Source organism: Equus quagga, chromosome 5, assembly GCF_021613505.1.
Source record: "Equus quagga isolate Etosha38 chromosome 5, UCLA_HA_Equagga_1.0, whole genome shotgun sequence".
Taxonomy (NCBI): domain Eukaryota; kingdom Metazoa; phylum Chordata; class Mammalia; order Perissodactyla; family Equidae; genus Equus; species Equus quagga.
In genome coordinates this window covers 117,954,811-117,981,391 of record NC_060271.1, presented here as the reverse complement: position 1 = coordinate 117,981,391, position 26,581 = coordinate 117,954,811, and the positions used below count along the sequence as shown (strand labels likewise).

Genomic DNA, 26,581 nt, shown 5'->3' with positions numbered 1-26,581 from the left:
GACTCCAAAGCCGGGCACTTACCATATGTAACACACAGGTCACTTAAATGTTCCATACACTTACCAATCCAAAAGTTGCTTCTAATCCCCAAATTGCTCTTTAACCTATATCTAAAACATTTAAAAGGGCAGGACCTGATTCAGATTTAGCACTTCCAAATAAAAGGAAGTAGCCTTTTAAAGTACTGACATATAATTTATGCACAATAAAATGCACAGAACTTACGTGTTCATTTCAATGAGTTTTGACAGTTCTATAATCTCTACTCCAAGCAAAATCTATTTATATCACCCAAGAAAGCTGTGACAAAGGTGACCAACTTGTCCTGGACTGCTGGTACTTTTTCAGTTGTGGCACTGATGGTCCTGGGTCCCAGGAGAGCCGTCAGTCCTGGGCAAACTGAGATGATTGGTCACCCTACTTGTGCCCCTTTGGCCTCACTTAGATGAATGACATAAGGCAAGCAGGTGATAACAGCTCGCCAAGACACCTGGACGCTAGGACTGCAAAGTGTGATGCCTGTTCCAGTCCACTGGGGGGAGTGAGAGGTTGGCATCAGAGCAACAACAAGAGATCCTCCTCTGCTGATTTTCAATGCTGCGGAGGAGCTTTGAGTGATGTGACATGGTCCGACTGTCCATCTGCCTTTATACTGTTTTTGTTTCTTCCCTGAGTGTCACACTATCACTGCCACTTCTCCCTATGAACTTTTCCTGCCATTACTGTACCTGCCTCTATCAGGCCCCACATCACTTCTAACCTGCTGGGTGCTAGAAAACAAGATTACCTTGTGTTAGAAGCTATTAGAATAGGAATAGGGGCCAGCCCCACGGCCCAGTGGTTAAGTTCGCGTGCTCTGCTTCGGCGGCCCAGGGTTTCGCCAGTTTGAATCCTGGGCACAGACATGGCACCACTCATCAAGCCATGTTGAGGCGGCGTCCCACATGCCACAACTGGAAGGACCCACAACTAAAAATACACAACTATGTACTGGGGGGCTTTGGGGAGAAAAAGGAAAAAAAAAAAGGATAGGAATAAATAGGTTTTTGTGTTTTTAGTACATGGAATTTGTAATAACAATTTCAGCTGCTTAAAGGTCTTTTATATTTCCTGCCTACTTTTGGCTGGTTCTGGTTAGCTGAGGCTCACTGGTATCCTCCAGAGAGGTGAGGTGTTTTTTTTCTCCTTGAGTGAGTTCACTCCCCTTGATTACTCTGGTAGACAGCAGGAGCCCAAAGATAAATGTCCAGGCATCATTTTAAATACCCACTGAAAGTGTGTCAACCCCGCTCCCCCTTCATGTCCTGGGTAGAAGGTCTAACTGAACCCACAGGGGGACCCATCCCACCATACCCCTGATCTTCCATTCCTGGATCTGGAGTTGGAATCAAACCCATCCTACACGGTCCCCAGCATCTGCTCTGTACTGATGTGATATTTTAGAGTAGCCCTTCTTATTTTAGGCCTATCTTCCAATACCTAATTGTAATAAAGGTAGGTTTTATAGTCTGAATCTGAAAAATAATACCCATTAGGAATGCAAATTACCTATAAAAGTATATTTTGCTTGAACCTCACTTATTCCTGCATTTCACAATGGTTATGGTATCAGCTTTTCTGTGCCCAGTTTTGGGAAATACATCAACAGCCCCATGCCCTTCAGAATCCACACCAGTCCCTTCTCATGTTCTAAGCCTTCATCAGTGAGCCCAAAGCAGCAAAACATCTCAGGCTTTTCCTCTGTTCAGAATTTACCTTCTCAGGTCTTTTGCTGACAGCAGAAATTTCATTGATTGGGAGAGCAGATGTGTTACTGGCAAAGACACAGTGATCTGGAATCACCTGCAGGGGAAAAGCATTTAAGAATGCGACACGTAGGGCTGGGAGATGACTAGAGTCCAAAGTAAAGCTAACGAGTGACACCCAGGCCCAGCCCACCCTCTTGCCCAGAACTGCTCAGACAGTAGATACCATTCGCCCTGACATTTACGATCATCTAGGGCATGTGTGTTGAGGGTGTTGGCCTTGTTCTCTTCCCTCTTCAGCATTCTTCCAGTTAGGGCCCAGCATAAGGTCACCTGCTCCTAGCCTGGAGACTACATCTAGCAGTTGGGTAAGTAAAGGTGCTTCAGATAAACAATGAAAAGGTGGCCTTGACTCAAACCTCATTCATTTCAAGATCCAGCATGGGTATCAATCCCTCTTCTTGTCTGGATCTGCCCTGAAGTCTGAAAGCTTATGATACTCCACCCTTCTCCTTTATAAGGCCAAGCTATAATGTGCATGCCTATCTCATTTTATACAGGGTGTTACTAGAAATGGTACACTACTATCATTATATCTACAGTCCATGAACTCTATTAAATATGAGCTTTATCAACCTGGAGAGCAGTCTCTTGGAGACTACCTCAGTATTCTGTCCATGATCACAAGTTATTTACGTTTTTATTCAGATGCTTGGATGGAAAACATGGAAGGCACACCTGTCAAATTTGTGCAAATCTAGGATAGGCAGAGGTGACATGAGAGATGAGAATCAAGGTTCAGGATAGATTCAGCACACGGAAAAGCTGAGTGTAAAATAAGATCAATTATAATGGGGTAAAGGTAAAGTACTGCATTAAGGATTTTGTAAAAGGGAAAAAAAGAACTGGATAAGCACCTGATGGACAAGACGTGGCTTGGCAGGAAACTTGTGATAAAGGTCCCATGATTTTAGTTAATCACGAGTGTAACGAGAGTCGACAGTGAGCATGCCTGTACGGGAGCTAACTCAGTCTCCAGCTGCATTCTTAGTGGCATGGTGTCTAATGCTGGTGGTAAAATTCTCTATGAGGAGCAAACCAGTGTCTCCAAAGACGGCTGGCAACAATTCTTCCCTCCTTGTACCTGTCTGTCTCTCTTCCCACCCAGAGTCGAGTCTATTCCCCTCCCCATGAATCCTGTGACTTGCTTTCCTGAATGGAAGGCAGCAGAGGTGACAGAGCCAGTCCAGGCCTCGCCTCACAGAGCCCGGAGCTTCTGCGTTTGCTCTCTCTCGGAAGCCCGTGGCAGCGCCGCAGAGACTTGTTCACACACTGCACTTCTGATCCGATCCCTCTTCTATCTCTTTCCTTTGATCACTGGCTTCCTGATTGCTAAAACAAACTTTTCTCCACTGGATACTCCCAGACCCATCTTCCAAAGCAAATACCATCACCTAGTCACTTGGTAAACCCTCTTCCCTCCACTTCGGCTGTGCCTGCCCCTCAGGATCTGCCTACACTGGCTCAGCAGTGTGCTCAAAGCCCTGGGAACGTTATCTCAGCTGAAATGCCACCTAGCACAGATGGCATACAAATCTACCCAGCTCTTCCGAATTTTCTCCCTCAGTTGACTCTACATTACACTTTGTCCAAAGAAAAGATTCTGGAATGTGTGTCTCACAAGCAGAATCTGTTTCAAACAGAGCTGCTTGTCTCTTAAGACTTAAGACTATATCTTAAGACTATATCTTAAGACTATAGCTCACTACTCAAGACACCTAGAGTGTTCCCAAGTCAGTGCCATTTCATGTACACCATTTGCTAACCCACATTCTGTTTATTTAGCTGTAGGCCAGTCAAGGCCCCAGTTCTATCTTGTGCCTGGATTACTGCCATTTCTTCTTCTCTGGGCTCCTTCTCTACATGCCCACCTCAACTACTTGTTTGTTCATGTCATCCCACCTCAGACGTGGCCATGTAGAGCATTTGGATCAAGACCAAAGTAGCATTTACACAAAATGAGCATCTGAAACCTGCCTGGAGAAACTGTTTCTCCCCTATTTCCTTTGCTGCCTAGACCTGAAAAAGTTTAGTTATGGCTTGTGGCCAACCAAAAATGTCAAGACACCTGGCTACACTTCATGAGGTTATTTGTATGTCTGAGTGACTGCACCCCACAGAAGGCTAAGGAACCCTGTGCTCAGGTTAATCAGCTGCTTGATTGTCTTCCCTCAGGACTGAGATTTGACCTTTATAACATGCACAGTGTGCATAAGCTCACATAAAAACTTATGTTTGGAAATGAATAGTCCTATAAAAAGAACCATGCATTTCCCATAATTCCTTTGAAAAACCCCACCTCTGTGTCCTCCACTCACTACACCAGGATTCAGGTACCACAGGGTGCATACTTACCGCCTCTACTTCCTTTAGCACTCGGTGCTTAAGACTAAGGTCCTCAAAAACAGCTTCAATCACCATGTCGGCCTTTTCAAAACCCTGGTAATCAAGCTGCCCAGTCAAGTTGCTGAAAATGGAGTCCCTTTCAAATGATGTTAGAGCTTTCTTCTTCACTTTATCATTCAATCTAGAAGAAACACACTCCTAGTCAGAGGTGAAGAATAGAAAACTAACACTTATTGAGTGTCCGTGGCCAGACGCGGCTCTCTGTGTTTTTCACCAACCCCATTTTGAGGGAACTGAGTTGTTCAAAGAGGCTCGGAGGGCCTCGTGGTCAAATAGCTAAGTACTAGGGTACCCAGGGTACTAGGATTCAAACACAGGTTGACCCCCCCAGCCCACATTCTTTCTACTACAAGATACCTCTGAATGCCCAACTCACATAAACTGTATCACTCATAAAAGTTAAATTTGCTTATAGGAGTAAACACAAATGCTAGAATGGCAAAACCGAGCAGCTCTGGTAATTCTCTACCTACAACAGGCGAAAGAGCCAACATGTGTCCTGGACCACATGGATTTATACTTGCTTACATATCATTTTGTTATTCTGTAACTGTAATCTTCTAGAGGACAGAGACCAAGCATTATTTCTTATATTCTTAATCTACTTCCCAGTCAGCACCTAGTAGCACACTGTATTGATTACATAAAATATTAACTCAAGGTTTCTTCTTTCCAGAGAGAGCTAAAAAGGGTTCCTGTTACTCAGACATTTAACTGATTATTTTTTATTGCCAAGGAAAACAGGCTCTCTTAGGTTTTAATCTGACCACACTTTCAGAATAAATGACCTAGAGATTTCCTCTGAGTGAAGAATGAAGCCAAACTCAATTCACTAACTTTCTTAACCAAAAGGAAAATTAAAGCCACAAAATAAGTTCAAAGAAGTATTCCAGTCTTAGAAGTATGGGTTCAAACCTCCTGGTTTCTGACAATCATGTCAGCAGTCAGCAGTAAGATGCCTGTCAGAGTTGAAAACATTATTAGTGACTCTAATTCGAATGCGTAATGGCACTATTCCTAAGAGGACAGGAAATGTGTGTTCCAGGTCGGCAGCACTGGGAGGGGCACCTGCCCGAGTCTGATGTTTCTAAGGCAAAAAGGGAAACCTGGGACATCTGGCTCCAAAAGAGAGTGCAGGCAGGAGGCAATTCTAGAGCAGCAGTTCCTCATTTCGGTGACGCTGAAATGCTGCTCGGGGATGCCTGCATGCTAGTCTCAGGGCGAGGCTGTCAGCTAGCACACGTTTTTTGGTCAGAATCTTTTACTTCAACTCCTTGCTATCTTACAATAATCTGCCAAAATTATTAAACCTGCCAGGTCCTGGATAGCATTTTGGTAGGAATACATGAGCTTCTCTGCAGAAAAGGGGTAAAAACTTGCTTAAGCTACATAATCCATTTACGAAACCAAGAAGAGTTCGCTGAGCTAAAAGTCACACACAGGACAGTCGAAGTGCTTGTCTATTACACTGGAGCAGAGAAATGAGCTAAAACCCATTCCCAGCTTGGCCAGGCTGCTGCTCCATTTCCCCCTCTGCAAAACAGGCAGTGTGTGCGGGAGAAGGAGGCAGGGGTGGCGGGCAGGAGGGAGAATAATATTCACCCTTTGTTACCTCAGAGGCAAGGCGGAGACACAGTGGTAAAGCCTCAGACACGGTGGAACCAGATCAGCTGACTGCTCCTCTGCAGTAACGCCACTCGAGAAACACGTGGTTCAGGAGCTCTGACCCCAGTCCGACCTGCACCGTGCAGCTTCTGCACATCTCCTCACACCCTAATCTCAGTTCTCTCCACAAGGACACACAGTCATGCGGTTTCAGTGTTCCATAACAATACAGCAATGAAATGGAAACCATCAACATTCACAAACATGAGAACTTCTAGTCTGATACCAAAGCCTTAAACAAATGGCATTACAGATTCCAATGATGTTAATGGTTTATAATATCCGTAACAAAATAAAATGAAGGGAGGAATTAGCATTTCTAAAAATCAAAGGAAAGGTGGCTTAACTGTGGAGTATCTAGCACTCATCATGTTCAGGAAAAGGAACCTGTGACAGCAAAAAACAAAAAACACTCTAACTCCTGGCAGAGGCAGAGAGCAGGCTCACCCTTTGAACACTTGTTGCTGTCCTCGGCCCAGCCCGGCTAGGGTAGCATCTTTAAGTATAGTCTTCAGGCCCTTATCCACAGAGACTTGGGCAATGCCGGCTCCCATCAGCCCTGCACCAAGAATGGCTAAGTGCCTGAAAGGAAAGGATGAAATGCCTTTTGGTAAACAACTCCTAATCATTTTAGTAAAAGTGGGAGACTGCCCAAGTTATCATCCAATAAACTAAAGCAGGCACAACAATAGAGTATTTCAAATAGTTTTTATCTATACACATACATCTTTAATAAATGATTGATTTTCAAAGTTAAACACAAAAATCCATTAGGTCCAAAAGAATTGGTCTTCCCCAGAAGCCAGAATCCTATTGATCTGCAGTCACGCCTGGAGGCCACTGAAAACACGACAAACCGGTTTATGCTTAAGTCAAGATGAGGATTTTTGTTTTCCAAAGAAAAGCCAACTTGCAGTGATAAGCCCAAAGACGAATCTCTCTTCTTCGAACCACTTATTTGCTAGTGATTTTACCATTTTCCAGTCATCTTTCACTTCTGAAATCTGCGCCCTTATCACTCCTCACTTGGAGCAGATCAAAGTCTCCTGGATGGTTTCTTTGCTGCCAGACTGTGCCCCTCCCTCCAACAATCAATCCAACAATCCTGCTGTTTCCACCCCCGAATTCCTCTTGAACCTGTGAGGACCATGTAGCTTACCCCACAGTCTTCTGGAATGGCTTCACGTATATTGTTTTTGTCTCCTCAATTAAATTCTAAGCTTTTTGACGGCCAGAGATCATATCTGATTACTCTTTTTAGTTTTCCATAGATCTGGAACAATACGCCATATTCCCATAGTAAATAACTATAAAATTTTTTTTCAGAACAACTTTCTTCATAAAAGATGCCCAAGTTGACAGCACTGTAGACCTAAATTTGAGTTGTAATGCAGGATAAAGTTTCATTCCTAACAATTCTTATTATAATGTTCAAAAATCATATTCAAGACCTGAAAAGAAAACCTAATTTCAAGTCCTGGGAGCATCTCTCCAATGCAACTTTGTAATAATACACATATTTATATGGAGAACAATGAGAAAATAGGGTAGAGACATATAAAGAATAGCGGCTGAAAAATATAAAGAATAGTGACTGAAAAAAAGACTGATGTATTTACTACATCAAAATTAAAAATTTCTGGGGGCCGGTCCAATGGTGCAGCGGTTAAGTGTGCACATTCTGCGCTTTGGTGGTCCAGGGTTCACCGGTTCGGATCCTGGGTGCAGACCTATGCACCGCTTGGCAAGCCATGCTGTGGCAGGCGTCCCACATATAAAGTAGAGGAAGATGGGCGTGGATGTTAGCTCAGGGCCAGTCTTCCTCAGGAAAAGAGGAGGCTTGGTGGCAGATGTTAGCTAAGGGCTAATCCTCCTCAAAATAAATAAATAAATGAATAAAAATTCCTGTTTGACAAATGACCTGACAAAATTGAGAAGAAGAGAATAGGAAGAAATTTGCAACAGAAATAGCTGACAAAGGATTACTACGAGGCAATATGAAGATGATGCATATATCAATTTAAAAAGACAACCCAGTAAAATGAGCAAAGGCTTCTTTAAAACAATTCACAAAAGCAGAAAGCAAAGTGCCAATAAAGATGCTCACCCTCCCTAATAACTGGGGTAAGGCAGGGGAAGGAGGTGGTGTGTCACATGGTTTTGCGATTTTGCAGGACTCAATATTTTTCTCTTTTGCTTCTTTTCTTTCCTGTTACAGTCGAGTTTCCCTCTTACATAATTAAAAGGTAGCAGCAGCATCTGCCTTCCATTTATGCTGCACATGGGAACGGGTGGCTTTGTTGTCCTTGTTAATCTGTCTGGCTTTTGTAGAAAGTGTGAAGAGATGCAGATTTAAGTGGCATCATTATTCTACTGCAACATTCACCCAGTGAATGCAAGACACTGTCAGGGTCAGCTGGAACAAATGCAAGGACCGGTGCTGATGACTGCATGTGCAGGAGAAGTAGTTATGGTTTTTATTTCATATTCCATGTGGAAATCAGCCTTCTAGGCTAGAGTCTTACCTATTTCATCCAGACTTCTTATCCATTTTATCTTTTAATTGGGACTGTAATCTCATTAAAGGTGAGGGGACAGAGAAGCTAGTAACTACAGCTGCTTCTCTTAAATCCCTCACAGTAATTCAGCAAGGGCAGTGTTGCTCAACTGTGGCACTACTGACATTTCGTTTCTTTTTCTTTTCTTTTATTTATTCTTCTTTTGAGGAAGATTAGCCCTGAGCTAACTACTGCCAGTCCTCCTCTTTTTGCTGAGGAAGACTGGCCCTGAGCTAACATCGTGCCCATCTTCCTCTACTTTATATGTGGAACGCCCAGCACAGCATGGCGTGCCAAGCGGTGCCATGTCCGCACCCGGGATCCGAACTGGCGAACCCCGGGCCGCCGAGAAGCGGAACGTGCGAACTTAACCACTCCGCCACCAGGCCGGCCCCAACTACTGACATTTTGGGTTGGGTAATTCTTTGTTGTTCGGCCTGTCCTATGCATTGTAGGATGCTTAGCAGCATCTCTGGCCTCTGGCCACTAGCATCCCTATCTCCCCAGTTGTGACAACCAAAAATGTTTCCAGATATGTCAAATGTTCCCTGGGGGCAACAATGCCCAGGTTGAGAACCCTGAGCCAGAAGGTGAGTTTAGGGACATTATTAAATTTAAGATGCTGAAGAGCCATTTAGGCAGCATAACAATGACAGGCTTGCTGAAGAGAATAGATATGAAACAGGCAAGTAGAATCTCCAGTGCTTAGGTTGTAAGCTCAAAGAAGGACAAGCCTTTAACAATTAGAATAAGGCTTTATATTTTTTAATGAGGAAGACATATGAGTTTCCAGAGATGGTATCTCAAGTCACAGGAAGCGATAAGATCATTAGACAGTGCCAGCGTGTGTGAACCTAAACCAGATATCTAGGAGACATCAGTAGCAAGAAAAGGCGGCCTCCATAGGAGCCGTTAGAGAGTTCTGGAGAAAACTCAGCACAGGCAGAATTGTGAAAGCCAAAAGTTCTTGGTAGGAATAGGGATCCAATGTGCTCAGGACAGAAGAGGTTTGGGGCAAGACTGAAGCTCTGTAGAAGTTCAAAGACATCTTTAAGCTCGGCACGCGGTGAAATCCACAGGGGCTTCCTAGGTAGACTTTCACTTACTTAACCTCCTTTTGCGGAGCTCCAAATTTATTCTTCTTGCACAGGACCTGACCATGGTAAAGTCCTATCAAGGCCTTGGATTCTTTGGTCATTGCAAGCTCTCCGAATTTCTGAAAAGTAAAGAAGAACAAGAAAAGGCAGAACTTCAGAGTCTTGGTGAGGTAGTCTCTTGCTGGGTTTCTCTGCAGTGCAGAGGTGACACACACAAAGCCTCAGGTCCTCCGGGGTCTCAGTAGTGCCTGTGCTGTGGAATCTGTCTGTCTGTCTTCTCCTGATGGACCCTTTCTTTACTCTTCTCATCCACAGCACTTTCTGACTACTGCTTTGAAAAAGGTTTTGGATATATGAGCTCTCATTCTCTCACCGGAGGTTGGGGAATCTTTCTCATAGAGTTAGAGTGTCAGAGCCAAAACGGACCTTCACAACCAACCCTCTCATTTTAAAGATTGGGGAGAGGAGGCCCAGAGAAATTAAGAGAACTTGTTCAAAGCCACACTGCCTCAAAATGGCAGAAATGGAGTTTGAACCCAGGCAGCACAACTCCCAACTCCCACTCTCTTTCCGTGTAGCAGGCTGTCCCACGTGACACCCACCACTTTAAACAGCACCATGACACTTACAGAGAACAAGTCTCCACTTAGTGGTTAAGAGCATAAGATTTAGAGTTTGGGTTTGACAGAACTGGGGATGAATCCTGGCTCTGTCTTTTCCCAGTTGTGAAGCTTTCTCCATCCTTAAAATGGGAAAAACAATATCTATTTTACAGTATTGTTGTGGGAATGAAATGAGAACTAGTAAAATGACTAGGGTCTCAATGTTAGCTATTATCACCATCAATATTACTAGAATTTACTGGTACGATTACATGGTTACAAACAGCATTTCAGAGAAGGAACCTAGTTAATCAAGTTGCTTTCCTGTCCTAATAGAACATGAAACAATGTTCTCCTGATCTTGAGGCACCAGGTTCTATTCAACAAATTAGCCATTTTCAACTCGTGGGCAGAGATCCACAAGTGGTCATGAATTTAGTGGGTTGTGATAAGTAGAATGGAGAGAAAATATTGAATACAATGTACATAGCGAGGAGAATTATTGATCTGTGAAATTTATGCTTCAATTTCTCTGTACATATGCATGTGTCCCTGGTCATGATGTAAAAGAACAAATCAGAAGTGCACAGCAATGAGTGACCTAGTGCAGAAAATGTTTTCTCTGGCACTTGTCCTGAGCTCTTCAGATATTTTCTGTCCTATTAGCAAAGAGCAATCATTCTTCAATGATTGCTTACAACTTAAAAACAACCCAAACCACGTAAACCTACAACTCCACCAACTTGTTAGAAAAGTGGAAGGGGTGAGGCTGGTTCATGCATCCCTTCTGTCGTCTTTTTTAAGTAGGTACAAAACATTTCCTTTCCTTTTCTTTTTTTCTCCCCAAAGTCCCAGTACATAGTTGTATATCCTAGTTGTAGGTCATTCTAGTTCTTCTAACGTGGGACGCCACCACAGCATGGCTTGATGAGTGGTGCGTAGGTCTGCGCCCAGACTCTGAACTGGCGAACCCTGGGCCGCTGAAGCGGAGCGTGTGAACTTAACCACTTGGCCTTGGGGCCAGTGCCTCCTTTTATTTTCTCACTCACCAGAGAGAAGCTGGGCTTCAAAGTTTTAGCTCCTGGCTCTAACAAGTAAGAAACACATTCTTCTATCAATGTCTTTCATTTTATCACAACAAAACCAGCCCAATTACAGAACAAAAATATGCAAGCAATTCCTTTGGAAAGGATTAGGACTCTGTCCCTGCTCTTCCTAGTTACACCCTCATTATTGAGAACAAGCGCAAACTTCTGCAGGCACCAGGGTTTTCTCAGCATCCACTTGCTCACTGAGATTAGTGATAAGAAACGATAACCACTGGCAGAAAAATTTTTTACTAGGCTTTGGATACTTTTTCTTTTTTCAGCTTTATACAGGATTTTAGATCTTGGCTTTTCCTGTATCTAATAAAAAATTAAAAGCAAATAACTTTACCTGAGATTCAGAGAGATAGCCAGCATCACTCCCTTGCTCGATTCCAGTCTTTACGACCTAAAAAACATAAAAGCCCTTGTTCACCGCTGGAATGGATTGGAGAGATGTACAGTGAGGCTGAAGAAAACTGCTAGTGGTGTTAGTGTTCACAGTCAGTCAGAGCCTAGACTGGAGGGAGAAAGGGAAGAGACTGAGTGCCTGGCTGCATGGGACTCACTCAATCCTCCACCTCTCAGGCTACTGCTAAACCTAGCATGAAATGGAAAGAAATAAAATAGAAGAAAGAGAATTAAAAAGTCAGAATAGGAAAAGAACACAGAGGTTCCACAGCTCAGACTCCACCTCCTCATCCACCTCCTCATCCTGTTATTTTGTCAGAGAAAGAATGGTCATTACCCCCTTCCAAGTCCAATAGGCTTACCTTTTCCTCTTAATTACCTTTCCTCCTACTTAAATTACTCTTCTAGTTTCTCTCTTCTCTAAATGCAGGCAGATCCCCAAAGTTCCAATTTCAGCCCTTTTCTCCTCTCTGCATTCTTCCTCAGGCACATCCTCTAGTTTACCATACTAATCATGAACTCTATGAAATTCAATTTAACATTTGGGATAAGTACTATCCCAAATACAACGGCAAGTATAAAACATGAAGAAATGACCCTGTACTCATCATCATAATTTATAGGAATGACAAAAACCCAAGTAAACAAATCTACATCCTTAAATCTGACTTTTCTGTCTAAATTACTGTTGCTTGAATTTCTTTTCTTTTCTTTTTCTTTCTTTTTTTGCTGACGAAGATTAGCCCTGAGCTAACATCTGTGCCAATCTTCCTCTCCACTTTATACGTGGGTTGCTGCCACAACGTGGCTGATGAGTGGTGTAGGTCTGCACCCAGGATCCAAACCTGGGCCACTGAAGCGGAGTGCACTGAACTTAACCACTATGCCAGGAGGCCGGCCTCCCTTGCATTTCTTGAAATAGCTAAACTCAACACTTTTAAAACTTAGCTCATATCGTCTCTTGGGCAAGTCTGTTACTACCTTCATATTTTCACTTTTACTATCATATCTCAGTTCTTATTCAAACTTCAAGTCTGAATTACCAAGATAGCTTCCTAGTTCACTGCTCTACTTTCTCTCTTTTTCTAATCCATTTTTACTCACTACCATGAAAATGGTTCTCTATGATCCATATAGGACAAAGCTCAAATTTCTCAACTCATTATTGACAAGCTTCTAAAATCTAGCTTCAATCTGCCTCTCTGCAGACATTTCACTATCCTCCTACAAAAACTGATCATTAAATGTTCCTTGAAGAGTCTCATGTTTTCCACCTTCTGTAACTTTACTCAAAATGCCCATCCTACCTGGCACTACTTCCCCCCACCTGTTCTCTACCCATTTCTTAGGGTTCGGGTAAAATCCTATGAGGTTCTTCCTGATCTTTCTGGCTTACAGTGAGTGTTCCCTCCTCTGTGTCCTCAGCAATTTTCCTCTGTCCCATTATCTGGCATTAATCCTATGCTGCCTGTTAATGTCCCTTATACTGTTATCTGGTTTACCACATAAACATGTCTAATCTCCCTGCCCAGACAGTGAGATGAACAGAGTTGGGGGATCATGTTTCACATTTTATGTACTTTGATGTCTTCTGCTCAAAATACATTTGTTGACTGATCCATTCTCCAATTTTGAAGTCTTTGATTATATGCTCCCCTAATCTTGGACTTTCCAGACTCAAGAGTTCTAAGCTTTAAAGTCTATCTTTACATAGAAGTTTCTTTAACCCTGTGATTATTTTAATTTCCTCCTTGATCTTTTTCAGAACTTCCCTGTATCATTACATTTTTTTTATAATTAAGGCAATGGGGAAGTCAATGAGACACTTCAGGTATTGACAATGGTTTTGACTAAGAATAGAATACAGTCATCAATTTTGTTTTAACTACCTCTTAATTGATGCCCAATATTTTACTGGCCTTGTTATACTGATACAACACAGGTTCTTTTCCTGGTTTATAACTGGTAGTTTGAACTCAACAACTACTGAGTATGCCTGCACTAAATATCCCCAAATATATCACTTTATTTATTTATTTTTTTTAAGATTTTATTTTTTTCCTTTTTCTCCCAAAACCCCTGGGTACATAGTTGTATATTCTTCGTTGTGGGTCCTTCTAGTTGTGGCATGTGGGACACTGCCTCAGCATGGTTTGATTAGCAGTGCCATGTCCGCGCCCAGGATTTGAACCAACGAAACACTGGGCCGCCTGCAGCGGAGCGCGTGAACTTAACCACTCAGCCGTGGGGCCAGCCCCTAAATATATCACTTTATATGAGTGCTTATAGCTTGCTATGCTCCTCTTTTATTTTTGGTAAGTAATTTAATAGCAGAATTAAGAACATTAGTACTGGCATACATGGTCCAGAATGGCAGTAAAGAGCATTGCTTTATACAAAAGGAGGAAATAGGAGAAATGTGGGAGTAGATAAAGACTCACATCAATTATTTTCAGAGGTGCAGGATAAAGGCCTTTGGTCTGCTTTCGTACTTTTTCTTCCACCTTTTTGTAAATCTGTTGCCTGACAAATGGAATACCCATGGCGACCGATGTCAATTCTGTAAGGTAAAATGCTTTTAGATATTTACTGGAAAGAGCCTAGCCTTCCTTGTTAGTTTGTTCTATAAACTCTATAAAAATGCACTAATTCTAGCTCTCTGAAAGAACTGCCCTTTACTCTGATATACAAACTTTAAATTTCAATCTAAGCATTTCTTGAAACATGCTTTAATTAGTCGATAAATGCTAAAGCTGGGTGTTGGGTATATGGGTGTTTATTACACTATTGTACTATTCTACCTTTATATTAATGTTTAAAATTTTCCAAAATAAGAATTTTTTAAAAAATGTCTTTAACTAACCAGCGTAAGGTTCAGCACTTGACCCCAGAGTTGTTGCACCCCTTAAGGTTGACTTTACGCCTAGAGTAAATGATGCATTTACCTCTTCCTTATTTTGAATAATTTACAGCAAATAAAATTAAACTCCCAGGAAAGAAACTTTGCCTTTGTTCTTTAATAATGATACTCACTGTCCACCAATCCTTTGTCTCTCTTCGGAGAGATTTTCTTATCAGCTAGTCCTTTGGCAAAAGTAACTGCAACTTCTTCTAGGTATTCAATTGTCCGTTCCTCTGGAGGCTTTAATCCTGGTCCTGTAAAATGAACACAACAGACTGGAATGCAAATCAGGCTTAGATTAGTCCCAGGTAGGCAAAACCCAGGCATGCCGAAGCCAAAGGCTCAGTACCCACTTTCCATGTCAGACTAGAGATTGGCAGCTGGCAGAGTCACGAACTATGGACTCAAAGAAGAGAAGTAACACCGGGCAAAGGTGCAAAAATGTGCTTAGGTAGAAAAGAGGGTCTTAAACCATCTCCGCCTGGCTTCCACTTCTGAGTAGGATGTGATATGTCCCATAAGGCCTGTATTCTTGCTGCAAAACTGGAAAAAAATGAATAAATTGCAAAATCACATTCGTAAAGACATTGGAGAGCTGTGGAAGCATCAAGGACTACAGGAACTAAAATTCCAGAGATGGAAGAGCTGTTGAAGGTGAACTGATGATTGCCAACATTATCTTTTCTGGGAGTATGTGATACTTTGGGGCATGTGTTAAAGATTGGGCTTAGCTTAAGCAGAAGGATGCTACTGGGGGAAAGTGAAATGATCAGAGTTTTTGGTGCACATGCAGCAGATAAGAAGCTAGAAGAAACCAAATGCCAGTTTAGTTTTCCCCAGGGACCATCTGTGGTGTTCTAAGGTGGTGTAGGAGGCTGGAGGGACTGGGTCAGGAAGCTAGAGTGAACTCTCTCAGAGCATCACGATTTGTTTAGAACATAAAGTACTTGTACAGAGAAAGAGGCATGCCCAAAATGTGCAACTCACTTTCCACAATGCACCTGCCTAATACTGAAGTTGCTTGAGGCAGGAGACTAAAGAGCTAGACTTAAAGAATCCAAAGGCTGTGTTCGCAGGGCTGTGAAACAGACACTACTAGGCTCAGTCAAAAGCCCAAAGAGCCACACTGGAGGAGGAGGTGGCTGGAGGTGAAAAGGCAACCTTGTGTAGTTGTGTGGTACGCAAGAGACAAAATTCCAACAGAGGGAGATGCCTGCAACAAATACGCAACCAATCTCTCCCTTAGGAAATCTGCCCTGTTTGGAACCTGCGTGGAGGAGGAAGAAAAAGAACTAAGCCCAGAACTTCCTAATGGCAGAAGTGCACAGGGCCCACAAAAATCAGATGGAGCCTGTAGGGAGGCCAAAGCAACTGGCATTTGTGAAGCAGAATACTGGACAGCAGTTGCTACACAAAAGGAGAGCTCCAGAGTCTACTCAGTGGCCCCTTAAAACTTTGGCCGAGTATTATTCTGCACATGCACAAGAGGAAACCACCTGAGGCCAGGGAAAGAACCATCATAGGGGCACGAAAAGAAGCAAGAAAAAAATGGCCTATAGCCAGGAGACAATTTGACTGACAGAAACAGATGCAGAAATGAAACGATAGAATCAGCAGACACAATATTAGAAAGGCTACTGTAAATTCATGCCATATGTTCAAGAAGGTAGAGGAAAACAGAAACATAATAAGGATAAATTGAAGACATAAAACTGAATCAAATGTTACTTCTAGATACGAAGAAAAACAATAGTTGAAATGAAAAATACACGGAATTGGATTAATAGCAGATTATACCCTGAAGAAGAAAAGATCAGGAAACTTGAACACACAACAACAGAAAATATACAGACAATGAGAAAAACAGAGCTTCATTTTGGGACATTATCAAGTGACCTAACATATATAAAATGAGAGTCTCAGAAAAGGGTGAGAGGAGACAAAAATATTTGAAGAAATAGCCAAGAAGTTTTGAATTTTGATGAAAACTAGAAGCCCATTATCTAAGCTCAATGAATCTCATGCATAACAAACATTAAAAAAAACCAAGGCAATAAATTGTTAAAACCAGTAATAAAGGGAATTGTTAAAACCAGTAATAAAGGGAAAATCTGAGAGCAGCTGGGGGCAGGGGAAGACATATTATGTACAGAACAACAAAAATAAAAATGACAACAGACTTCTCATCTGAAATTATGGAGGCCCCAACACAAGGTAGATAGTATAAGAAAAACACTGGAAACGTGGAATTCTACCCATCAAAAATATCTTTGAGGGGCCGGCCCGGTGGCGCAGTGGTTAAGTTCACACATTCTGCTTCTCGGTGGCCTGGGGTTCGCCGGTTCTGATCCCGGGTAACGAAATGGCACTGCTTGGCAAGCCATGCTGTGGTAGGCGTCCCACGCATAACGTAGAGGAAGACGGGCAGGGATGTTAGCTCAGGGCCAGTCTTCCTCAGCAAAAAGAGGAGGATTGGCAGTAGTTCGCTCATGGCTAAACTTCCTCAAAAAAAAAAGAAAAAATGCAGATAAAGCGAGGCTAAGAGGTAAATTTAGAGCTTTAAATGCTCGCGTTAGAAAAGAAGAAATGCCTAAAACCAATGATCTAAGCTTCCACCTTAAGAAACTAGAAAAAGAGCAAATTAAACCCAATAGCAAGGAGAAAGAAATATATAATGAGATAGCTGAAATCAATGAAACAGCAAACAAACAAAAACAGAGACTATCAACGAAACTAAAAGCTAGTTCTTAGAAAGGTCAATAATGTTGATAAATTTCTAGCCAGACTCATCAGGGAAAAAAGAGAAGACACAAATTATCAATATCAAGAATGAAAGAGGAGACATAATTACAGAGTATAAAGATACTAAACGAATAATAATGAAGTATCATGAACAACTTTATTGCAATAAACTTGGGAAGTTAAATGAAATGGAGAAAATCTTCGAGAAGCAAACTGCTACAGCTCGCTCAAGAAAGACCCCGAATAGCCCTAGATCTATCAAGGAAATTGAATTGATGTGTCAAAATCTTCCCAACAAAGAAAACTCCAAGTCCGTATGACTTCACTGGTGAATTCTATCAAGTACTTAAGGAAGAAATAATAACAATTCTACACAAAATCTTCCAGAAAATAAAAGAGGAGGGAATATTTTCCAACTCATCTTATGAACCCAGCATTACCTTGATACCAACACCAGGGAAAAATATCACAAGAAAAGAAAATTATCCCTGAGACCATTATCTCTTACGACCAGACATAAAAATCCTTTACAAAATTTTAGCTGATCCAGCCAGCAATTTATAAAAAGGGTAATACATCATGACCAAGTGGAGTTTATTCCAGGAACACAAGCCTGGTTCAATAGTCAAAAATTAGTGTAATGACATTCTAATAGACTAAAAAAAGACAAAACTACACAATCATCTCATTAGACGCAGAAAGAGCATTTGATAAAATTCAGCACCTATTCTCAGCAAACTATACATAAAAGGGAATGTCCACAATTTGATACAGGGCATGTATGAAAAACCTACAGTAACATCATACACTCGACAACACCAGGGTGAATGCTTTTCCCCTAAGACTGGAACAAGTTAATATCTGCTTTCACCACTTCTATCCAATTCTGTACTAAAAATCTTAGCCACTGCAGTAACTAAAGAAAAAGGAATAAATGCCACCAGATGGGAAAAGAAGACGACAAAATGTTCTTATCTATAGACAATATGGTTATTTACATGGAAAAATCCTGAGGAATCTACAGAAAAAGCCACTAGAACTAATAAATAAATTTAGCAAAATCACAGACTACAAGGTCCACAAACAAAAATCAATTGTATTTGTATACATTAGTAATTAATAATGAGAAATTAAAGTAAAAAAGTATGATGGCCTAAAAGTATGAAATATCTAGATATAAATTTAACAAAATGTGTGCAAGATATATTCAATGAAAAGCATAAAATACTACTGAGAGAAATTAAAGACGAACTAAATAGAGAGTTATATCATGTTCATGGTGAAAAAATTCAGTATTTGAAAGATATCAATCCTCCCCAAATTGATACATTGATTCAATGCAATTCCAATCAAAATCCTAGCAAGTATTTTTGCAGATATGCATGAAATGATTATAAAATTTATATGTAAGTGCAAAGAAACCAGTATAAGCAAAATAATTTTGAAAGAAGAGAACTAAGTTAGAGGGGGTCCTACTACCTGGTTTCAAGATTTACTACAAAAACATGAAAATCAAGACAATGTGATAATGGCTTAAGTAAAGACGTATAATAATTAGAAACAGGAAATCTGGTTTAGACCCAAACGTATGGGGTCAACTGATTTTTGACCAAGGTGTAAAGGTAGTTCCATGGGAAAAGAAGAGTCTTCCCAACAAACTGCACCAGGGTATTTGGATATTCATAAGCAAAAAAAAGACTCAGTCTTTACCTCACATCATACATAAAAGTTAACTTGAAATGGATCACAGACTAAAATGTAAAGCTAAACAGCAAAACTTCCAGAATACAGGAGAAAATCTTTGTGATCTTATTAGGAAAAGATTTCTTAGACACGATACCAACAGCGTGACACATAAAAGAGGACCTTGATACATTGGACTTCATCAAAATTAAGACATTGAAAAGATAAGCCACAGACAGCAAGAAAATATCTGCAATTCACAAATCTCATGAAGGACTTAGATCCTGATATACAAAGAACTCTGAAAACTCAATAATAAGAAAAACAACTCAATTGAATAAAATGGGCAAAACATTTGAACAGACACTACACCACAAGATACACAGAAGGCAAATAAACACATGAAAGAAACTCAGTATCTTTGGTCATTAGGGAAACACAAATTAAAACCACAATGAGATATTACTATATTCCTATTAGAATGTCCAAAACTAGACAGACAGACCATGAAAAGCAGTTAGTAACTGGAACTCTCATATATTGCTGGTGGGAATGCAAAATGATATAACTACTTTGGGAAAACAGTTTGGCAGTTTCTTAAAAGCTAAAAATACATCTATCATATGGTCCAGCCAATCTACTCTTTGGTATTTGTCCAAGAGAAAAGAAATATACGTCCACATAAAGACCTGTGGGTGAATGTTCATAGCAGCTTTATTCAGAACAGCCCTAAACTGGAAACAATTCGAATGTCCATCATTTGGTGAATGGATAAACAAATTATGGTATATCTAAACAATGGAATAACACTTGGCAATAAGAAGTAACAAACTGCTTATACGTGCAACAACATGGATGAATCCCAAAAGCATTATGCTAAATGAAAGAAGACACAAAAAGCTACATATTAGAAATGTTCTATTGTATGATTATGGTAGTGTTTACACAGCTATATACATTCATCAAAACTCAAATTATACACTAAACATTGGTAAATTTATTATTATGTAAATAACATCTCAATAATGCTGATTTTAAGAAATGCAAGAGGGTGATGAACACACAATCTGGAATAGTGGTTTCCTTGGGTGAGGGGAGGCAAAGAAATTGCACAGAGCGAGGCCACACATTAGCAGATGTCAATTATTGGTAATATTCTCAGACTGGTTGTTTTATACACGTTTACTATATTACCAAAACAGACACCAAACACTGAAGGAGGGTTATCACAGATAATGACACAGGCAATTTAAGAACCAAAAATAATGACTTAATTCAATTCCGTGCTCCTGATGTCCAAATTATAAAGTAAAATAGAAACTGGGGTGATGTTTAAAAGGATTTAGTATTAACTATTTTTAGAAAACTTCACTCTTCAGAATGATGACTCATTTCTTAAGAGTGAGTTTCACTCTAACCAGTATTCAAGATATTAACTCTTTAAACATGAAAACATGAATGCATAAAGATATATACACCCCTATGTTCACTGCAGCATTATTCACAATAGCTAAGACTTGTAAGCAACCTAGGTGCTCATCAAGGGACGAATGGATAAAGAAGATGTGGTGTATATATGCAATGGAATACTACTCAGCCATAAAAAAGGATGAAACCTCGCCATCTGTGACAGTACAGATGGACCTTGAGGGTATTATGCTAAACAAAATAAGTCAGAGGGAGAAAGTTAAACACCATATGATCTCACTAATAAATAGAAGATAAAAACAACAACAAACACACACACAGAGACAGAGATTGGACTGGTAGTTATCAGAGGGAAAGGGGTGAGGGGGGAGGGCCAAAGGGGTGATTAGGTACACGTGTGTGGTGATGGACTCTAATTAGTCTTCGGATGGTGAACATGATAAAATTTACACAGAAATCGAAATATAATGATGTACACCTGAAATTTATATACTACTATACACCAATGTTACTGCAATAAAAACCAAAAAGATATTAATTCTTTAAGAAAATAAATAATTTGATGTGGCCCAACTCTGAGGCACGCTAACACTTACCCAGGGGTTCCACCAATTGGTCAACCAGTCCCATTTTCTTTGCTCTGTCTGCACGAATGTTTCTACCAGTCAGCATCATGTCGAAAGCAGCAGGCACTCCCACCTAACACGCAAGCAAGGACCAGAGCAAAAGAGGAAAAAACATTAGAGTGCTAATTACAGCTTACAAATTATTCAACTGAGCAAAATAAATATTAAAATGAGAAAGGTCAAAACAGATTTTTATGCTATTTATCAGTTAAATTTTACATAATAATACTTATTTAGGTAACTTTTAGGATTAGAAACTTTCCTCCAGCTGAAGCAAAAATGTCTTTATATCTCTTCTTTTAATTCAATATGTAGGATTTCTGTCTTATGGAATTGATAAGGTGGAGAAATAATTTCATGTTTCCCAAAATTGTGCATTTATGTCATCCTGAATTTCTTCTCTATCATTTATAGAACATTTAAAATTCCTATATTGGAACTAGGGGAGACTGAGAAACCTGACAGTTTTGACAACGTCTTTAGAAAGAATATTAGGCTCAACAAAAATAGAATTAAGCTAGGACTTCTTATGTAGGTACTAGAAGAATGGCTTATAGCAACATTCAAATACCAACCATAATAAAACAAAACAAAAGAAACTCAGCAGTATTTTCTACATACATATAAGGCTTATTCATTCTTTCAATAAATCCTCTTGAGAATTCCTATGAAAGAATGTATACTATTTATTATCAGGTTTATTATACCGTAAACCTTCCTATTTTTCTGCGCCCAGCTCACATCAACTTCCCTCCAAAGAGTATTTCTGCTGAGCGTTGCTTTCACTGAGGAATCTACAGCGCCAGAAGCTATGAGGTTCAGTTGCCCTGGAGCCTGATGTTCAGATTGCTCTGCAGCCTCCAGGTCTGATGGGCCTTCGCCTCTCCTTAAGAATTCAAAAGCCTGATGGGCCTCTTTTGGTTCTATAGAACACAGCAAGGAAATCATCCAAAATCAGGGGAAAGGTCTGCTTCATATTTATCGTGAAATATGACCCACAGATTTGAAAAATGGGTAAGATGATACCGTGCAGAGAAGGAACAATGAAACTATAAGCTCCAGACAGGGAAGACATGTATCTTATTTATCTTTATTCCTTCTTCAAGGACTAACAAAGACCTTCATTAATAATTTTAATCAAGGCCACATTGAGGTAGCGTCCCACATGCCACAACTATGAATGACCCACAACTAAAATATACAACTATGTACTGGGGGGATTTGGGGAGAAAAAGCAGAGGAAAAAAAAGGGGGGGGCTGGCCCCATGGCCGAGTGGTTGTTCTTGTGCTCTGCTTCGGCAGCCCAGGGTTTTGCCGGTTCAAATCCTGGGTGTGGACATGGCACCGCTCATCAAGCCATGCTGAGGTGGCATCCCATATGTCACAACTAGAAGGACCCACAACTAAAAATACATGACTATGTACTGGGGGGCTTTGGGGAGGAAAACGAAAAATAAAATCTTTAAAAAAATAATAATAATTTTGATCAAGGTATTGAAAAAATAAACAAATATCAGGAAGAAAAATTTGATCCTATACACTCACATATTATTTGGTTTCTAAATTCTGCAATGAATAGCCACATTATGCCTTTTGTACAAGAGGAAATAGATCTAAAGGGGCATATAGGTACCGAGGTTCTGAAGTTCAGAATAGGGTCTCAAACTCACCATTTTGGGCAGCCTTTGTGTGCCTCCTGCTCCTGGTAAGATCCCCAGCAAAACTTCAGGGGAACCTAACACTGTTTTTTTATCTTTTGTTGCTATTCTGTATTGGCATGAAATGGCAAGCTTCAAACAAATGAAAGAAAATTAGAAAGTTAGAAAATGTAACTGTAACATCTTAGGATCTGTGAAGGTCTAAAGATTACTTACAAAGTGGGAATGTGCCCACAGAATAAACTGAAATTTCTTGGCTGGCATTTGATGCTTTCTACAATTTACCTTTTCAGTCTTATTTCATACTTTTCCACTAATTTAATAACCTCTTTTTGGGTTGCAGAACTCCTTAAAAATCTACTGAAAGCTCTGGAAGCTCTCAACAGAAAAAGACATACATAATTGTACACGCAGTCCAGGTTGAGAAGCTCTCTATCTAAACAGACTCTCCTTTCCGATGAGCACGCCTCCTTACGGCGTCCCATTACGCTCCGCTTAGACTTGTCTTTGATCACACCACACCATACACAGAATGCTTTTTTCCCACTATTTTCTGGTTAACCAAATTCTGCCCATCATTTAGGACCAGGCACATATTTCCTTATTTAATATATGTGAAAGTGCCACGCATAGAGCCCAGCAGGTGATACATGCTCAATAAATGCTATTTTCTTTTACCCTCCTTCTTTCCCACATGCTCCAGTCTAATAAGCATCTCTTCTCTCAAATTTGATATTATTTACCATATTTACTACTCACAAAGCACTTACATGTATTATTACGCATTGTGTGTTTCAATTAGACTCAAGCAGCTCAAGAGCACAGATCGCACTTCTGAGTCTTTGCCTCACAAACTGGAACCAGGTTTTTAGAATTGAAAGGGACCTTAAGGAGCTAGTTCAAATCTTCTCAACTTATCAATGAAAATATCACACTTTGGTTCACTAGCTCTGTGCCATGAGAATAAGCATTAAAACCTATCCAGAAGTCTGACAGCTAAAAAGAAAGCTGGTTCTCCTCCAAGAACTTTTTGCAGGCAAAACGGTAGCCTAAAGGTTCACAGATGATGCATCTCCCCAGTGAGCTGAACAGTCTCAGCGACTTTGGGATCAATCTATACCTCAAGTCCTCCTCCTAGGCAGGATCCACTGATGGCCGCCACAATAGGCTTTGGGGACTTCTCAAGTTTCTCAAAGATTCTCTGTCCTTCCTGGGATATTTGCGTTACCTCTTGATTGGTCTTGCAAGCAGCTAACATGCTGCAGGAAACATGAGAGCAGAGAAGGAAAGCAACCAAGATGAAACTACAGCCTACTTTGTTTAATACCTCATCTGCTATATCCCTATCCTGTCACATACCAATATTTGGTGGTGAATCTTCAAATACTCAGAATTTTAAGAATGGTTTTGCCTCAGATAGTACTAACATCAAGCGACATCGTCTCTCTATAACGAGTGTTAAATTTCCAGATTCAGAGAACATGAAACAAAACGTGTTGCATAATTTATTTTTGTTTCTATAACAAATCACTAAATTACAAAGCTCTGTACACGAGAAAATCATTTTCTGGTATTTTCACTATCAGATTAAACATTTTCACTATCAGGTAGCTTTCAGATTAAACAGCAATCAAAATTACAGGAGAAAAAGCTTTCAACTTGTTTAGAGGGATCTAAAACCTTTAAATAGATCCCTAATGATTAAAATGATCTGCTACAATAATATCGTACTCAATGACCTTGGATTTCAATTTGTTTCATTTGCTACTTGCTTTGTTTCTGAACACATTTAAGCCGTGGATTTTGTACTTTTGATCAACCATAACTACTTTTTCATCATTGTATATGCTGGGAGTTGCTCAGCTAGCCTCATGTAAGCTGCAAGTATTTCCCTATGGCTAGAGGTAGCTACTGTCAGGCACATCAGCATCTTGCTAGGCTCAAATAACCAAGCTAGAAGAAAAAGCACTTGATACACATAATTTTGCTTTTTTTTTTTTTTAAAGATTTTATTTTTTTCCTTTTTCTCCCCAAAGCCCCCCGGTACATAGTTGTATATTCTTCGTTGTGGGTCCTTCTAGTTGTGGCATGTGGGATGCTGCCTCAGCGTGGTTTGATGAGCAGTGCCATGTCCGCGCCCAGGATTCGAACCAACGAAACACTGGGCCGCCTGCAGCGGAGCGCGCGAACTTAACCACTCAGCCACGGGGCCAGCCCCATAATTTTGCTTTTTTAAAAAAATAAACATTAAATAAATAGGATATTTATAAATTTCTAATTACTATACATAAACATAAAGGGGTACACAATGTGGAGCAAGGTTTAAAAATAGGGGCCGGCCCCATGGCCAAGTGGTTGGGTTCACACACTCTGCGTTGGTGGCCCACGGTTTCACTGGTTCAAATCCTGGGCAGGGACATGGCGCTGCTCATCGGGCCACGCTGAGGTGGCGTCCCACATGCCACAACTAGAAGGACCCACAACGAAAAACATACAACTATGTACCAGGGGGCTTTGGGAGAAAAAGGAAAAACAAAAAATCTTTAAAAAAATATATACATACAAACACCTTAAGTATAAATTGCTAAGCCTATAATGCTGGCTATCATTGCCTAAAGTACAAAGAAAAATATAACAAATACCCATATTTTGAAAGAATTAGCAACTGTTAACATTTTAACCGATTAAACTAACACTAAGATATCATTTCTCCTCCTTATATATGCCTTAAAGAATTGTAAACAAGTTATATACACAAACATCCTACCATTTAAAAAAAAGAAAGAAAATATTAGCTGTATCAGTAATGTTCCCTTTGACAATCTCAAGTCCTACAGGGCACGTCATTTACCCTGAAACAACCATTTTCGTGTTTGTAGTGCATCCTTCCAGACTAACTACATAGTAGTATGCATAAATAATATAAAAAAGTATTCATGGATGGTTTAAAAATGTTTCCATAAACTATATACTGTAAAAAACATTCTGCAACTCATTTTTTTCCTTAAAATTAATATTATGTCTTTGAGTTCTAACATCATGTTGTAGATCTAGTTAATTCCTTTGAACTGTTTTGTAATATTTATCATACGAATGTTCCACATTTTACTTATTCACTTCCCTAGTGACTGACATTCAGCTTGTTTCAAATTCTTCATTATTTTAAAATTATACAGGACTGAATCACACCTTTATACCAGTGGGTCCTTAGAAACCAGTGGTGGGATTTCTCTAGCATATATACCTAGAAGAGGTATCGCTGGATTATATGACGCATGCATTTTCAATTTTACCAAACGCTGCCAAATTGCTTCCCAAAGTGGCTGTACCAATTGGTATTCCCACTAGTAATATATTAATTTTCTCATTTTCCCAAGTCCCTGCCAACACGATATTTTCAGACTTTTAAATGTTTGCTGGTCTGATGGGTAGCAAAAACGGCATCTCACTATCAGTTTTAGTTTTACAGTATTTTTTATTTTATTCAAATATTCCTCCTTGAACTGCTTTCGACTTGTTTAAGGAAAGGCGATATTTAGTTTTACACATGGTTTAAACAACAAGCCCCTCTTTTTTATCAACTTTCTTATACCCTTGAAAATAACTTAAAAAAAAAAACTTTCAAAGAATTTACTTCCACCTTCCTTCAAAAGGAAGAATGATTAGGCCTAAGAAACATAGTATTAGCTGAGATAAAGGTGACTTCACATTTCCTAAAACTTACTTGATATCAGCACCTGCAATAAAACAGCCTGGCTTTGATGAGATAAGGACGGCACTTCTGATTTGATCGCTGGCCCAGATTTCATTCATGACTTCTACGAACTCTGATTGCAGTTCCTTATTCAGTGTATTTACCTGCCAAAGGGAAATACACATGAGTCTAAGGGTTTAAAATTTGAAATACTAGAT

General features: G+C 40.2%; 1 protein-coding gene across 1 annotated transcript in view; it reads right to left on the bottom strand.

The window, feature by feature from the left end:
- Nucleotides 1-26,581, bottom strand: part of HADHA (hydroxyacyl-CoA dehydrogenase trifunctional multienzyme complex subunit alpha) — a 47,067-nt gene that overhangs the window by 5,509 nt on the left and 14,977 nt on the right. The window contains exons 4-14 of the mRNA XM_046662528.1: nt 26,394-26,527; nt 23,790-23,928; nt 22,682-22,801; nt 20,982-21,084; nt 14,664-14,786; nt 14,072-14,190; nt 11,572-11,628; nt 9,542-9,651; nt 6,325-6,459; nt 4,162-4,333; nt 1,757-1,843 (exon numbers count right to left, since the gene is read on the bottom strand). Of these exons, the coding sequence (XP_046518484.1) occupies nt 1,757-1,843; nt 4,162-4,333; nt 6,325-6,459; nt 9,542-9,651; nt 11,572-11,628; nt 14,072-14,190; nt 14,664-14,786; nt 20,982-21,084; nt 22,682-22,801; nt 23,790-23,928; nt 26,394-26,527 (1,299 nt within the window). The remainder of the gene's footprint in view (nt 1-1,756; nt 1,844-4,161; nt 4,334-6,324; nt 6,460-9,541; nt 9,652-11,571; nt 11,629-14,071; nt 14,191-14,663; nt 14,787-20,981; nt 21,085-22,681; nt 22,802-23,789; nt 23,929-26,393; nt 26,528-26,581) is intronic.